The sequence below is a fragment of the Delphinapterus leucas genome, chromosome 6, assembly GCF_059928025.1.
Source record: "Delphinapterus leucas isolate spDelLeu-1000000601 "Yukka" chromosome 6, BTC_Dleu_Yukka2, whole genome shotgun sequence".
NCBI classification, from domain to species: Eukaryota; Metazoa; Chordata; class Mammalia; order Artiodactyla; family Monodontidae; genus Delphinapterus; species Delphinapterus leucas.
In genome coordinates this window covers 16,474,867-16,491,309 of record NC_143134.1, presented here as the reverse complement: position 1 = coordinate 16,491,309, position 16,443 = coordinate 16,474,867, and the positions used below count along the sequence as shown (strand labels likewise).

At 46.6% G+C, this 16,443-nt stretch overlaps 1 protein-coding gene across 1 annotated transcript in view; it reads left to right on the top strand.

The window, feature by feature from the left end:
• The window catches only part of PRSS55 (serine protease 55), a 32,773-nt gene extending 16,692 nt beyond the window's left edge, over positions 1-16,081 (top strand). Inside the window, exons 2-5 of the mRNA XM_089912748.1 lie at positions 1,032-1,221; positions 2,914-3,164; positions 4,589-4,731; positions 12,446-16,081. Coding sequence (XP_089768874.1) covers positions 1,032-1,221; positions 2,914-3,164; positions 4,589-4,731; positions 12,446-12,760 — 899 coding nt within the window. The 3' untranslated portion in view covers positions 12,761-16,081. The remainder of the gene's footprint in view (positions 1-1,031; positions 1,222-2,913; positions 3,165-4,588; positions 4,732-12,445) is intronic.
• The last annotated feature ends 362 nt before the right edge of the window (positions 16,082-16,443 follow it).

The window sequence follows — 16,443 nt, the reverse complement described above, 5'->3', positions numbered from 1 at the left end:
AAAATACTAACAGTGTCTCCTCCTCCTCCGGGTGAGGGGTTGGATCTGGACTCAGTCCAGAAGGCAGGTTTCTCTTCCAAACAGGCAGCTGCAGCCTTTGTTCTCAGCCTTCCAGGAAACAGAGCTGCTCTGCCTGGAACAGAATGTTCTAACCTAGAATAGCTTGGCGCTTCCTGTAGGTTCAGGCCCTCTCTAGGTCACCCTTCTGGTTTCCTGTATGTATTAGTTTCCTCTTGCTGCTGTAACAAGCTACCACAAACTTAGTGGCTTAAACAACACAAACTTCTTATCTTACAGTTCTGTAGGACAGAACTCCCACATGGATCTCCCTGGGCTAAGATCAGGGTGTCTGCAGGACTGCGTTCCTATTGGAAGCTCTAGGGAAGAGTCTGTTAACTTGCCTTTTCCAGCTTCTAGAGATCATCCATATACCTTGGCTTGTGGCCCCTTCCTCCATCTTCAAAGCCAGCAATATTGCACCTCTCAGTGCCTTTCTTCTGCAGTCACATCTCTCTTCTTCTGCTTCCCTCTACCACTTTTAAGGACCCATGTGATTACATTGGGTCCACTCAGATTCATCCAGGACAATCTCCCCATTTTAAGGTCAGCTGATTAGCAACCTTAATTCCATCTGCAATGTCCCCTTTGCCTTATAAGGTAACATATTCACGAATTCCAGGGCATGGTCCATTAGGACGTGGACATTTTTTGGCAACAGAGGCATTATTCTGCCAGTCACTCCAGGTTGGCCCTGGCCAAGTATTTTCCTCTGATTTTTCTCAGATGAGGGCAGAAACAAGCTTGGCAGAGTGACTTACCTGTCTGGAAAGGAGACAGAGCCGACACTTCCAAACACGTTCCAACAGATGTGAAGCATCTGTTGGCTTACTCGTGTTTCTCAGGGTACTTTAGTGGGCCAGCCTCAGTTTCCCCATCTCTAGAATGGGTACAATGATAGCTACTTATGGGTCTTCTATGGATATTGACTAAGTGTTGCATCGTTTCCCTTCCTTTCTCTTCCATTCTACCAGAATGCGGTGAAAGACCCGTTTTTGAGAGAGGAGCTCAGTATTCCAGAATCATAGGAGGGATGGAGGCTGAGGTGGGTGAGTTTCCATGGCAGGTGAGTATTCAAGCAAGAAATGAACATTTCTGTGGTGGCGCCATCATCAGCCAGTGGTGGATTGTCTCGGCGGCTCACTGCTTTCACTCCGAGATCTCGTAAGTACCGAGTCCATCCCCTTGCTTCTGACAATGTGCTCCCCTCCCTGGGGAAGCCCCACACGCCCTAGGGAGGAAGAGGCTGTGAACCCAAGGCCGGATCCACTGTGCCTTCTTTGTTGTCACCCAGAACCAGTAACTGCGGCTTCCCTGAGGTCACAAACTGTCCTCTCCGGGGACATCTGTCTTGGTGGAGCCAAAGGGCTTGGTCTGTCTCCCTCTGCCAGGACATTCAAGTCCTTCTAGGAGGAAATCCTCCTAATTCTGGAGGTCTGGGTTCCTGGGCCATCCGACAACCTACTTCCCTCCTCCTTATAGAGTTTTCTCTGCACTCCAGGAGACTGGTGGAAAACAGAGCATTTACCGATTCCTCATCATGGGCCGGCGACCTGCTAAGAAACTCCGTGCATTAACTTGTTTAATCACACAAACAACCCTGAGGCGGGTAGAATGAATAATCCTCTTTTAACTCATTCCAACCTACAGAAACCCTGAGGCAGGTAAAATGAACATCCTTATTTTATAGAGAAGGAAACTGAGGTCCAATAAGGTTAGCTGACTCACCCGAGGTACACACCTAGTAGACAGAAACAGGATTTAAATCCGGTTCCAGCACTTGTGCTTTTCCGCTCCACCACCTCGAGAAAGTTTGAAGATACACAGAAAGAAGAACTTTAAAGGGTTCAAAAACCTGGGGAAAGTTTCACCCTGGGGTAACCAAGGAAACTTGTTGCATCTACTCCCATGGGATACTTTAGGACTGGCTGTTGGAAAGTTCCTGGCCATTCTGCCTGGAGGGAGATTCCTGAATTATTACTGAAGATTCTTTCTGCTTCATCAACGGCAGGTCTGGATTAAATTCTGTTCCTGATTCTTGCATAGGTCTTCAGGTGCATATGTGCAAGAGTTTATTCCTAGGAGAGAAGATATAGAATCATAGGACTTGTGCATCTTCAAGTTTATTAGAAAATCCAAGTGATTTTCCAAAGTGGTTGCACCCATTTAAATTTCCTCCAGCGGTGTGTAAATGTTAAAATCATCACCAATACTTGCTACTTTTTCAGAATTTTTAATTTTTGCTTTTCTGGTGAAAAGCATGAAATACTATTATAATTGTAGTCTTAATTTGCATTTTTCTTACTACTGCTAAGTTGATATTTGCAAGTTTATTGGTATATTTTCTCTTTTGTATAGTCTGTTTGAGCTTTGACAATTTTTTTTTTAATTTGTAGACTCTCTTTATACATTCTGAATGTTAAACTTTAGTCAGTTGTGTATGTTGCAAACAAAAAAATTCTGTTCCTCAATCTCTAAATTGCTGGTAGACAAACTGATGTGATAATCCCTTCCTATCTGAGGGCTAGTTTGATCTGTGCCAAGTGGTCTTTTATGGGCTCTTTGGGGGCCCAAAGCTAAGTCCTTTCTTTGCCCTGTGAGGCAGGAGTATCTCATTCACATCTCTGGGATGATTCTGGAGCAGCCATGGAGCTATGGTCGGCCACAGTGGCTGTTTCACCCTCCTTCTCTACCTTTTTCAAATGCTCACATCTTCTGAGCAACAGCCCCAGTAGGACAAATGCAAAAGGCCCCTACAGCTATGTGGGATTTAGGGTTTTCAGGCACAGCAGATTCTGTGCACCTTGTGACTTTCCTTCCCCTCCTATTTCTCCGTCTCTGGTTCTCCGCCACCAGGCCAACAGAACTGAGAGTCGTGCTGGGAACGAATAGCTTAAGCAGCCCATCCCTGGAAATAAAGGGGGTCACAAGCATAATTCTGCACAAGGACTTTCAAAATCTCAACATGGACAATGATATCTCCCTGCTGCTGTTGGACACGCCCATCACATTCAGTGAACTGAAAGAACCCATCTGCATGCCCACAGAGCCCGGCCTCTCCAGGTGGCACAAATGCTGGGTGGCAGGATGGGGGCAGACCCAAACTGGTAAGTAACGGCTCAGCATCTCTTGGGAGCGCCTGGGGGAAGAGCCACATCACGGGCGTCTGAGGATGGGCCAGTAAACCTAAAGGAGAGGGGAGAGGGTGAAAGGGGAGAGGGCTGAGGAAGGAGGGAGGAGAGAGGGGCTTGCGTTGGAGCAAATCCCTGAGCACCAGGAATGCACAGAGGCCTGATCTCAGCCTCTTCCAAGTGCAAAGGAAACATCCCCCAAGGCCCCGAGCTGAGATGCCAGGTGTGGGCCATCCCTGGGTGTGGTCCTGTCCCGCCATCACATGGCAGTCTCGTTTGTTTCGTTGAATATAAACCCTCCAGTTGGCCAGGGGCTCTCTGCTCTGCTCTCTCACATCTCCCTGATTCACGCATTGATGTTTCCCACCTGGTTCCTACAGGCATTCAAGACGCCTGCCCTGGCCTAGACTTTAGATGGTCCTGGAGTGTTGCCCAGCCATTCTTAGAAATGAATCTGTCGCTGTTACTTGTTGTTACATTGTTACTTGGCCAAAATAAGAGGAACCTGACCAGGGTAATAAAGGGATTATGAAAGCCCTGCTGGACTGTTCCCAAAGAAAACTCAACAAAATTGGTAGGGGAGGGACGGGAATAGCACAGCGCTAGCTCAGGCCTGAACAAGACTCCAGGTCCTTAGGGATGCTTTGCAATGACCTGGCGTCTAAGAGATGGTAGGTATTTCAGGAGTTTGGTAACTAGAGGGCAATTGGTGTAACACTGATTCAGGGCTCTGGGCACGACTCAGAATTTAGAAGTGAGGAGAGGCAGATGGGTGCCTGCACGATTAAGAACACTCAGTGTGGAGAAGTCTTTTGAAATCTCCATGTGGTAGGAGTTAATGAGATGGAGAGAAGTCCAAACAAATTCCTGGAAGCTGGCAGTCCAGGAAGAGCCTTGACAAACCCCCTGTAAAAACTCTCAACCAACCTAGCTTTGTCTGGGGGACCTGAAAGCTTTTTTCACCGGGAGTGCAAACCCAGTTTCAGCGGCCCTGTGTCAGAGGTGTCACACTCACGTAACAGAAAGTAACGAGAGGCAAATATGCTGAAGAGGCAGGATTATGCTGAGAATCGATCGAAAGCCAGTTCTAAAAAGTCAAGTCTGTAGCGCTGTTGGAGCCAAGATGGAAGTCTTCTTGGAGGCAGGAATATGATTTTGAATGGGAGGGATAATTCAAGTAGGTGGGGACTTGTTTGGAAGAGCCTGGGGTGGTGGAGTGAGTAAATTGCGAGGGATTACTGGAAGGACATGGAGAGTGAGGGTCTGTGAAAATGTGAAAAAAAAGGTGGATGTGTGGCTGGCGGGACACTGGGCAGGTTGGTCTAGGGCACGTCGGCTGCATTATAGGCACTGGGGCTCCTGTCCAGTGACTTTTCTAAAGGGCCTTCTCTATGGGTCAGGTCTCAGACAGCCTATGGAAACAGAGCTGTTGAAAGTGCCCATGACCATCGTGGATCGGGAGAAGTGTCTAAAGGAATTTCCAAGACTTACCAAAAATATGCTGTGTGCTGGATACGAGAATGAGACCTACGATGCTTGCCAGGTAACTTGCATGTATCCCCTCCATCCCCTCGGGCTGCCAGTGTAAAGGCATCCTCTCTCCATGGGGAATAGACAATAAGAGTTTGGAAAATGTGTGGGAATCAGGCTTAGATATGGGAATGGGGACATGGATTCAGGAATACTTACTGTCAGGTCCTTGGACTATCAGAGCTTGCCTGGAAGTCAGTATGCAGCAACCCTGCATAAATATTTCTGGTCTTCTCCAGGTAGGCCCCCAAGACTTTTTGCATTTCTGAGACTTCTTTAAGAAACAAAAAGCCAAGGAAGATTTGAGATCCCTACAAGGAATTATTTTACTTTATTAATTTTAGCTACCTTTGTTGAGTGCACTAAACTCTGGGATTCAACAATTGATGAGACATGGTTTCTTGCCTAAAGGATCCCACAGTCTCCTGGGCAGGCAGTTGGGTAAACAATCATAGTGTATTGGATCATGCCTGTGAGTTTCGCTGAAGGAAAGTCTGGTGGCTTAGCTTCTCTTTACTGAAATTAACACAAAAATTTAAAAAGAAAAGCACTTTTTGATCGATAGTAGAAGAAACAGGGGGAAACCCCTCATAAATTAGCTTCCTCTGGCTCTAAGGACGGGAAGGATACATCTTGGGAGGGATCCCGCTGGGGAGCCCACTTAGTCCTACTCATTGGCTGGGCAGTGGGTCTGGTCGCTGGTATAAAACTGTGAGTGCAGATGTTAAATGTTCTGCAGAGCGATGGAAAGGCCGCCTCACAGAAGGGCTGCGAGGGAAGAAAGAGTGCACAGTCGCAGCAAAGGCACCAGGTTTAGAAGAAGGAGTCCCCCACGAGGTGGTGAATGTCGTGAGGACCACAGAGAGAGACAGAATCAATGTCACACGAGCCCTGTGTTTTCTCCACATTCTGGATAGTTTAGAACATTACAAAACAAAACAGACGATTGGGACTTCTGGTTCTGGACAAGATGGAGTAGACACATTTCTCTTGATCCCTTCCACTAAATACAGCTAAAAGCACTGGACATTATATTGTGAAACAAAAATAAAGGCTCCAGGATGTGAAGAGAAGATGAAATTGGAAACAAATATCCTAATACTTAAGGAATGACACAGCAGTGAATTCCTTGGGTTTTCTTTCTGCCTCTTATATCCCAGCCTGGATGGTAGTACATAACAGCTCAGCATCTCCTGGGAGCAGCTGGGGGAAATAACGCCATGGGCATAGACAAACTAACAAAACAAAACAAAACAAGATAGCCTTCCTCTCTTTGGACTAGGAAAAGGGCAACCTAACAAGGTGGAAACTTTTAAACAATAATCATTCTATTCCAGCAAAACACCAGGAAAAGCCCCACAGTGCTCCCACCCCAGCAACCAAGGTCGAGTGGACAATTTCACCTTCCCCCCATCCCCCTGCCCACTATGGTGGTGTCAGAGGAGGCTGAGTGGAAAGCCAGGACTTTAAGTACAATCTAGTCATAATGAGCCATCCCCTGTCCCCCTCACTGTCAGTGGAGGCCACCTGAGGAGCTTGGGCTCCCACCCAGTGGTAGCGGCACCCTGCTCCTCCCCTTGGTGTCATAACTGGCCTGAGTGGCGGGTCAAGACTTCCACCCCAATTCAATGGAAAGGAGTTGGCATCCCCCTTCCCTGACTCCAGTTTCATGGGAGGCCTGTTAAAACAGAAGATTCATCTGAGAACCCAAGTCTCATAACCTATTACTCAAGACAGGATCTGTAATAAATAGAATAGAGGGTTTCACTAATATACATGGATTCCATTTATTAATACACATAGGATAAGGAAAAATAAAGCTAAAAATCTGAGTAAAGAACCTTTTTTTAAAAATTGAGAACCATTAATTCCTAGAATAAATTCAATTAAAACAAAATGGATCATGCACTTAAATGTAAAACTACAAAATTTTTTTAGAAAAAGAAAATAGTCTTTGGGACATAGAGTAACACCAAAAACACAACTCATAAAAGGAAAAATTGATCAAATGGACCTCATCAAAATTAAAAACTTTTCGTTTATGAAACACCATATTAAGAGGATGAAAAGACAAGCTACTGATAGGGAGATAATATCCAACAAAGAAACTATACCTAGACTCTATAAAGAACTCTTGCAGTCAACTGTAGAAAAACGTACTATCCAATTCAAAAATGGGCAAAAGACAAGAATAGACATTTTGCTGAAGAGGATATACAGATGGCAAATAAGAAAATGAAACGACGTTCAACATCATTACCCATCAAGCAAATGCAAATTAAAACCACAATCAGGTATCACTACACACCTCAGAATGGCTAAAATTAAAAAATAAAAAATAGTAACAACACCAAATGCTGATAAGAATGTAGAGAAACTGGATCACTCGTATATTGCTTGGGGGAGTTTAAAATAGTCTAATCACTCTGGAAAACAATTTTGTAGTTTCTTTAAAAACCGAACGTGCTCTTGCCATATAACCCAGCAAATGCCATTCTTGGGCGTTTATTCCAGAGAAATGAAGGCTTGTGTTCACACAAAAACCTGTGCAGGAGTGTTTATAGCAGATTTACTCATAATAAACCAAAATTGGAAACAAATGTCCTGTAAGACGTGGATAATTAAATACACTGCATCTATTCCATGCAATACCGCTCAGCTGTTACAAGAAGCAAACTATTGGTACATGCAACCACATGAATGTGTCCAGAGACTCATGCTATGTGCAACAAGCTGACCCCCAAAGGTCCCACACTGTGTGATTCCATTTACATAACATTCTTTATTAAAATTTTTTTATTGGAGTATAGTTGATTTATAATGTTGTTAGTTTCTGCTGTACAGCAAAGTGAATCAGTTGTATATATATATATATATATATATATATATATATATATATCCAGTCTTTTTTAGATTCTTTTCCCATATAGGTCATTACAGAGTACTGAGTAGAGTTCCCTGTGCTATACAGTAGGTCCTTATTAGTTATCTATTTTATATGCAGCAATGTGTATGTGTCAATCCCAATCTCCCAATGTATCCCTCCCTACCGCCCCGCTTCCCCCCCGGGTAACCATAAGTTTGTTTTCTACATCTGTGACTCTATTTCTGTTTTGTACCATTTGTACCATTTTTTTAGATTCCACGTATAATCGATGTATGATATTTGTCTTTCTCTGTCTGACTTACTTCACTCAGTATGACAATCTCTAGGTCCATCCATGTTGCTGCAAATGGCATTATTTTGTTATTTTTTATGGCTGAGTAATATTCCATCATATATATGTACCACATCTTTATCCACTCCTCTGTCAATGGACATTTGCATAATATCCTTGAAATGACAAAATTATAGAAAGGGAGAACAGCTTAGTGGTTGCCAGGGCTTAAGGAGGGTTTAGGGGTAGAAGGAAGTGGATATAGCATTAAAAGGGCAACATGAGGGATCCTCGTGATGATGGACGTGTTCTGTGTATTGACTGCGTCGATGTTAATACCCCAATTGTGCTATTGTAGTATATGTAGTTCTACAAGATGGTATCATTGGGGGAAACATGTAAAGGGTACATGGGATCTCTCTGTATTATTTCTTTCAACTGCACGTGAATCTACAGTTATATCAAACTTAAAAAAACAAGGAGAAGACAAAGCTTCCCAATAACAATGGTTAAATGAAGATCTCAGATCCTAGCCATGCCACACACTTAGGGAGCAGCCAATTCATACTGGAGCAGGAGACAAAGGGCTCCAATATCAATTGAAAAGGGGAGGGCTTCCCTGATGGCGCGATGGTTGAGAGTCCGCCTGCAGATGCAGGGGACACGGGTTCGTGCCCCGGTCCGGGAAGATCCCATGCCGCAGAGCAGCTGGGCCCGTGAGCCATGGCCGCTGAGCCTGCGCGTCCGGAGCCTGTACTCTTCAACGGGAGAGGCCACTACAGTGAGAGGCCCGCGTATGGCAAAAAAAAAAGAAAAAAGAAAAGGGGAAAACAACATTTAATAGTATGATTGGAAAGCATTCCAGGGAGAATTGGGGGAAAATCACGGAGGCTTGAAAAAGTACCTTGTGTTCAGGGAACTTTCAATATTTCAGAAGCCAGTGATAACAAGGGTTGAGTGTGGAGAGGTGAGCAGAGCAGGTCACTAGGGCAGGGTTGCCACGCGTGGGAGACTAGAGGTTGTCCCAGGCTGCTCACCCTCATCAGTATTCACACCTATCCTTTCAGTCTTTTTCATTCATCACCATCCCATATTCAAATGGCCAAAACCAACTGCAGCAACACTTGAAACAATCAAGTGTCATCTTTGATGACATTTTCTGTCCCCTTTGCTTCAGTGGCTGGATCTACCATCTGGAGTCTAGGATTTTTGCTCCAATCCCTCCCCTATCAAAATGTACTTTAATGAAAGCTTCTAAAATTAATCATCTATTACTTGAGTGCTATAAATAAATGTGCTGTTATCGTTTTAAGCCTTTTTTAAGAAAAAAATTGTGAAGTGAAAAGCTTTGCTCTCTGTTTAGAAAGCTTTCTGTTGCTGAGAATAAGCTGACAGTGATCCAGGCAAGGGAAGTTTCCTGAAATTATATAATATTATCATCACTTAAATCCAGGTAAGCCAGGCAGAAAGTCCCCTAGGGTTTAAAAATAATTGCCTTTAAAAATAAAATCACACTTTTAAACTTAGCAAACTTGAATAAAACACATAATCACATGATGAAGGGAAATTATAATTTTACGATGGAAACATTTAAATATGTTCAAAGTAATAGCAATAAGATTATGCTGTACCTAAAATACAAATTAAAATCAAATCAATTGAATTTTGTGGTTTACTTTTTCCAGCGCTTTTCCTCTTTGTAATCCCCTAAGGTTACACTATGAAAAAACAAAGTTCAACTTAAAAAAAATAACTGACACCGTCCAGCAAACTATAGAATCAAATATGTCCCAGGCTAGCAATGCAATACTTCTTGTGAAGGACCAGCAAGCATCTGAGAAACAGACATTGCAATGCTGCACAGTTTTCTTATCTTTCTTCTCAACTCCAGCAAAAATTTTGTCTTATTCATGGCTGGATTCCCAGTGCCTAGCACTGGAATTTCATTCCCTCCACTATCCTGTAAGATGGGCTGGACGGTCTCACTCTCCCTGTTTAACAGATGAGAAAACAGGGATTTAGAATTTAAGTGGTTTGCCTGAGGTCCAGGAGGTAGTTGGGCCAGGCTGGAAGCCAGGTCATCTGCTTCTCACCCAAAATGGACAGAAGTGATCACGCGGTGTGAATAACACAGCAGTGAACTTAGGAGCCTCTGTGGTCAGTATGTGGTCAGTGTTTTTCTAACCAGACAAGTCTCTGGCTACCAGCCTTAGTCTTTGGAAGAAAGTTCCCCTTAGGTGGGCTGTCATCAGTCCCAAGTCCTTGCTAGCTGAGGCCAGACCCTCCTTTGAGACATCCTTTCTTTCTTCCCAAAAGGAAGAGAAAAACAATTAAGACTCTGTGTGTGAAAGGACATGAATTTACAGCTGTCCCTCCGGAGTCCCAGCAGTCCGAGAAGGGAATCTCTCTTTCCTGAGTATACAAATAATGTTTGTAGTACATAAGGCTAAGGTAATAATACTAATACATTTCTGGAGCATTTACTACATAGCATTTACCCTATGCCAAGTGATTTATAGATTTTTTAAAATGTCATTGCCAGTAATCTTGGGAAGTAGCTGGTATTATCTCCATTTTAACGACGCAGAAACTGAGGCTTAGAAGTTACTTGTCCAAGCACAGTTCTCTCCCTGTTATGTAAGGAAATAACAATCAACATATTAATAGGCTTTTTATACCATTCATGCCATCATAACGTGAAGAAAATGATAGAGACAGCACTTACGGAAGGAGCTCTTTGAGTGGCAATCCTATTGATTTGGTTCTTGCCCCGTGACCTTGAAATAGAACACGCGCAAAGAAAAGCACACACCCACAAAAACCAGACAAGCGTTAAGGGCAATGTTTCGTACTGGAAAGGGTGGTTTTGGTTTTGGCACCACGCTTACTGGGTGTCCTTGAGCTCCAAGCTCTCTGTTAATTCCGCTCCGTACATCCCTCTGCTTGGCGATGTGTCCCACAGTCAACATAAACTCCCCTTGAACATGATTTCATCGTTATCTTCCCCTGCACTTTACCCCATGACCTTGGAACTCACCACCCGTGTCCAGTGGCACCAGTCCCCAGATCGTGTCAGTTTCAATGCACCCCCCTGCCTCCTGACCGTCTTGTGCCCTGGTTGAGGTCCTCATCACTCCCATCTCCTCTTAACTAGTCCCCCCACCTCCTGCCTAATTCCTTTCCAATCAGTTCCCCCCACTCACTCTTCCTGTCAAATTCTTATTCATCCTTCAAACAAAATGCAGTTGATCCTGTTTGTTTGCACTGTTGTCTCCCTCCCTAGACCATAAGGTCTTGTATCCCAAGTGCCTAACAGTTAGTTTTTCCTCCTTGAAGATGTGTTTGGTGGAAGTGAGCAGATCTCTTCTGACTTTCCATTTTCTAATTATAAAATGAGAATCAAAATACCTACCTCACAGAGATGTGGGATGAAGGGGTGGATGAGAAAGTAAAGTCAGGGGACCAACGCCGGGCCTCAGACATCATGTCCGGGAAGTGTTGATTCTCCTCCTTCCCATTAGGTCCCATTCCCGGTCCTGTTGATGACCATGGAAAAGGAGGCCATCTCTCCGCTGAGAAGGAAAGATTGCTTGAACAATTATAGCTCCCCAGAGGGAAAGAACATGTGCTTTGGCATCAGGAAGACCTGGTTCCAACTTTGGCCCCAACACCATGTAACCCTGAGTAAGCCCTTCATCCTCCTTAAGCTTCATTTTCCCTGTATTAAAATGGACAAAAGGAAGCCATATATGTGTGAGGGACACAGTGGGGACTTGGTACATACTTTCCATATAAATAGATAATCATCTGAGTCATAGACCCATGTGATTCCACCCTGGAGGGGTCACATAGTTAGAAAAGCTTAGCTCACTTGCTCCCTGCAAACACCCACAGCAAAGAATTAAAAGGAGACATCCTTCTCCCTCACGCCTCCGGAAGAACATCAAAGGAGACCCAGTTCAGGGCTTCCCTGGTGGCGCAGTGGTTGAGAGTCCGCCTGCCGATGCAGGGGACACGGGTTCGTGCCCCGGTCCAGGAAGACCCCACGTGCCGCGGAGCGGCTGGGCCCATGAGCCATGGCCGCTGAGCCTGCACGTCCGGAGCCTGTGCTCCGCAAGGGGAGAGGCCACAACAGTGAGACACCTGCGTGCCGCAAAAAAAAAAAGGAGACCCAGTTCACATCCACAGGCCTAACAGCACTCCTCGCATCCTCTTTTCATTCCTTCCCTTTACAGCTCTGTCCAGAGCTTCTGATTTAAGACCCGCAAATCTGGTCCCCACTCTTCCTCAGCCTGGGTCCTCCGTGTTCCGGCTCCCTCTCTGTGTGCTGTGCATGGAGCGTGTGCATGCCCACGCTCTACATACCACGGTTCCTGGGGCCAGGCTGAGTGCTGCACATGCCCCGCGTGCAGCCACGATAGGGTGGGTGTTGATCTGCGATGATGTGATTCCCCTTGGCGTCCTGGAGTCGGGAGGTCCATGAAGCCTCTTCCATGAGCGAGCTGTGCCCTGCCTCACATGGATAGTTTCAAATGGGACTCGCTGCTGATCTGTGTTATCTGTCCACAGGGTGACAGCGGGGGTCCTCTCGTCTGTACCACAGAAGCTGGCAAGAAGTGGTACCAGGTGGGCATCATCAGCTGGGGAAAGAGTTGTGGACAGAAGAACATTCCAGGGATATACACCTTGTTAGAAAACTACCACTCCTGGATCAAGAAGGTGACTGAGTTAGAGGGAAGGCCCTTTAGTGCTGAGAAAGTGATAGCCTCTCCCAGACAAAAATCCAAGAGCTCTCAGGCTCCAGAATTCCCGGGGCCCGGCAGCCCCAGGCTCTGGATGCTGCTCTGCCCTGCATGGTGTTTTAGGCTAGTTTTCTACAAATAATAAAATAGATGCTATTCTTTTTTTTTTTTAATTAATTAATTAATTAACTAATTTTTGGCTGTGTTGGGTCTTCATTTCTGTGCGAGGAGTTTCTCTAGTTGCGGCGGGTGGGGGCCACTCTTCATCACGGTACGCGGGCCTCTCACTGCTGTGACCTCTCCCGTTGCAGAGCACAGGCTCCGGACGCGCAGGCTCAGCGGCCATGGCTCACGGGCCCCAGCCGCTCCGCGGCATGTGGGATCTTCCTGGACCGGGGCACGAACCCGTGTCCCCTGCATCGGCAGGCGGACTCTCAACCACTGTGCCACCAGGGAAGCCCTAAATTGGTGAACTTTGAACAAGCAGATTGTCCTCCATAATGTGGGTGGGCCTCATCCAATTAGTTGAAGTCCTGAAAAGAACAAAAAGCCCAGCCTCCTCAAGCAAGAGGGCGTGTCTCCAGCAGACTGCCCGTGGATTTCATCTGCACTTTTGCCTCTCCTGGCTCTCCACCTGCCCCTCAGCTCTCCTGGGCGTTGAACCTGCCAGCCCACACTGCAGATTTGAACTTGCCAATCTCCCTAATCACATGATCCAATTCCTCGTAACAAATACACCCACACAGACACACACACACACACACACACACACACTGCCTTACACCTTTCTCTGGAGAACTCTGACTAATACAGATTTTAGGACCGAGTGGTTCTAGAGACACAAAATCTTAAAGATGAATTTTCTGAATTGGTGCTGTGATTTCTAGAATTAGCTCTCCAGTCAGATTAGATTGAAAGACACTAATGACTCTATTTCCAGTAGTAAAAAGAGCACTGGCAGTCCATGAAGGGACGGGGCAAGAGAGAGAAGCAAAATATCACCACTGGAAACTCCTAACCCGACACTCGTGGGAAGCTGGGACCTGGGTGGCCGTGTGTGTGATACTTTCAAACATTCCTTCAAACTGATGAGCATAATGAGATTGGCCGGTTGCTCGTAATGTTACCGGACAAAGTGGGGAAAGAAGAGTTTGAGCTCAGGGATTCGAATTCCTAGCTCAAGGGCCCCGTAAATGACCTGAAAGCTTCTATGTCTGCCCTGAAGGAGACCCTTACCCGCTGTAGCCACAGGGCTGAAAGGCTGAAAATCAGACCCGCAATCTCCCCCTGTGACTGACTGAATTACAATGCGAGTTGAACTCCCAGCCTCCCAGGGTGTCTCCTGCTAAACCCAGGCCACGGACTGGGAAGGAATGGGATCCTGCAAGTTGGAATGGGGGTGTGTGGGAAGACCCTGATGGAGCTGGGGAACTTGAACCCTAAATTCTGATGCATCTCCTCTGCCAGTGGCAGCAGTCTCTCTGTCCCCAGGAGAAGTGGCCTCTCCACCCCCGCCCGTCCCAGGGTGTTAACCCTGCGTTACCTGCGGAAAGGGTAATGACCGCCCCTGAGGCAGCTGACAAGCAAGACATCGCTGGTTCTCCCCAGTGTCGACCCCACCACCGCTCTTGGCTTCTAGACCTCTGAGCAGACTCAAGTCCCAGCAGCCCCTAAAGTGAGGTACAGAGCGTGACCCGTGAGGAGGTGCACTACCGTCTGCGTTTTCTAACTCCTGCAGACAGAAACCCGGGCCACACGTGTGGGGATGGGTATTAAGGCTATGGGATAAATCGTGGAAGGAACGGAAAGTTGGATCGGGCGGCATTTTTTGCCATGGGCTCACTAAGCAGGGATTCTGCACCTAACTTTGCATCTTGGGGAAGAAGACAGGGCTCTAACAGTTTGCTTCGCTGCTTGGCTGAAATATGGCCAAAAGGAGACCCACAGTGAGTGAATTAGAATTGCCAGACCTGCTTTGGTTTAATGTAGAGAAAGGGATTCCATGACTTAGGGAGACGGGAATGTTCGAGTGAGTTTGTCATATGAAACCTACTCACTTCCCCACCCTGGGAAGGACCAGAAGACATGCCTTTCACCACGACTGTGAGAGATAAACTTGAGAGGGAAGCCCTGGCATCCCTGGTTCTTCTCTGTGGGCCAGACTTCACAGAGGGAAATGCAGTCACGGAATTGGGACATGTAACCACAATGAGAGTGATTGGATCCGTGGTGGCAGGGACCAGAGGCAGCACTCAAGCCCCGAGGGCAAGGAGGGAATGGTCCCTGTGATGGACAGCAGGGTCAATGCTGCAATCAGAATGTCCTGACTCCTGCAGACCATGGCTGGCTAGCTCGTCATGGGGTTCCTAGAAGTGAAATAGACAGGAAGCCTACTAATTCTTACTTGTTCTGTGTAAGCAGAAAAGTTCTAGGTCAAGTGAACAAGAGTCTAACTTGAATCATAAAAACAAGAGTCATGGCTTGTTAATTCTCAGACTGGAGCCACTTTATAGACTCAGAACCCCTTGAATGAAGGACCCTAGTACACTATGGAATATTTATACTGTTAATCATTCTCCCAGCCTTCCCCAAAAGGACCCACAGGCTTTTGCCAACTGTGCATTGGGGAAGAGGAAATAATCAGACCTTTTAGGGACTACTGGATGCTGACTCTGAACTCACTGGTTCCCTTCTCTGCGGAGACAGAGATATTATGATGGGAAAGGCCAAGTGGAAGCAACTAGAACTGCCCCTACCTAGGAAAATAGTCAACCACAGAAGCAGCCCTGCATTCCTGGAGGGATTGCAGACATTAGTGCAATCATCAAGTACTTAAAAAACCCAAGGGTGGTGATTCCCACCACATCCCCAATTCAGCTCTCCCATCTGGCCTCGGCAGAAGACTGTCAGGTCTTTGAGAATGACAGAGGATTATTGTAAGCTTGCCAAGGTGGCGACTCCAATTCCAGCTCAGATGTGATTTCATTGCTTGAGTAAAGTGACACATCTCTTCCAGTATCCGCTATGCAGGTCTTGATCTGAAAGAATGCCTGTTTTCTGCATTCCTGTCCGTGAGATCCACCAGAAGCAGTTTGTTCTCTGCTGACAAGGCCAGCATTACACCTTTACTGTCCCACCTCAGGTGGATATCAACTCTCCGGGCCTATGTCATAGTTTAGTTCGCAGGGATCTTGATCACAAGACCGCATTCACTTGCACACGATAGCGCACTGGTGCATTACACTTATGACATAATGCTGACTGGACCTAGTGAGCAAGAAGTAGCACCTGGGCTTCCCTGGTGGCACAGTGGTTGAGAGTCCGCCTGCCGATGCAGGGGACACGGGTTTGTGCCCCGGTCCGGGAAGATCCCACATGCCGCGGAGCGGCTGGGCCCGTGAGCCATGGCCGCTGAGCCTGCGCGTCTGGAGCCTGTGCTCTGCAACGGGAGAGGCCACAACAGTGAGAGGCCCGCGTACCGCAAAACAACAAAAATTTTTTTAAAAGCCTGGGGGTGGGAAATAAACCCAACAAGTTTCAGGGGTCTTCCACCTCGGTGAAATTTCTAGGGGTCCAGTGGGGTGGGGCATGTGGAGTTTTTCCTTCTAACCCTGGAGGCAACTTCATTTTGGCCGCGAGGGAGGAAAGGGAGAGAGTGACAGCAGATCAGAAGCCAGGGAAGGAGGCGAGGGGCGCGGCAGCCAGGCGGCGGCGGAGATGGAGTCGATGGGGAGGGGTAGGTGAGGAAGTGTCCGTGTTTCCTGCCGTCTCTGCCATCCATCATCCTCTCCCGGAGCGGAAATCAATATTCCTCTCTCTTGTTCT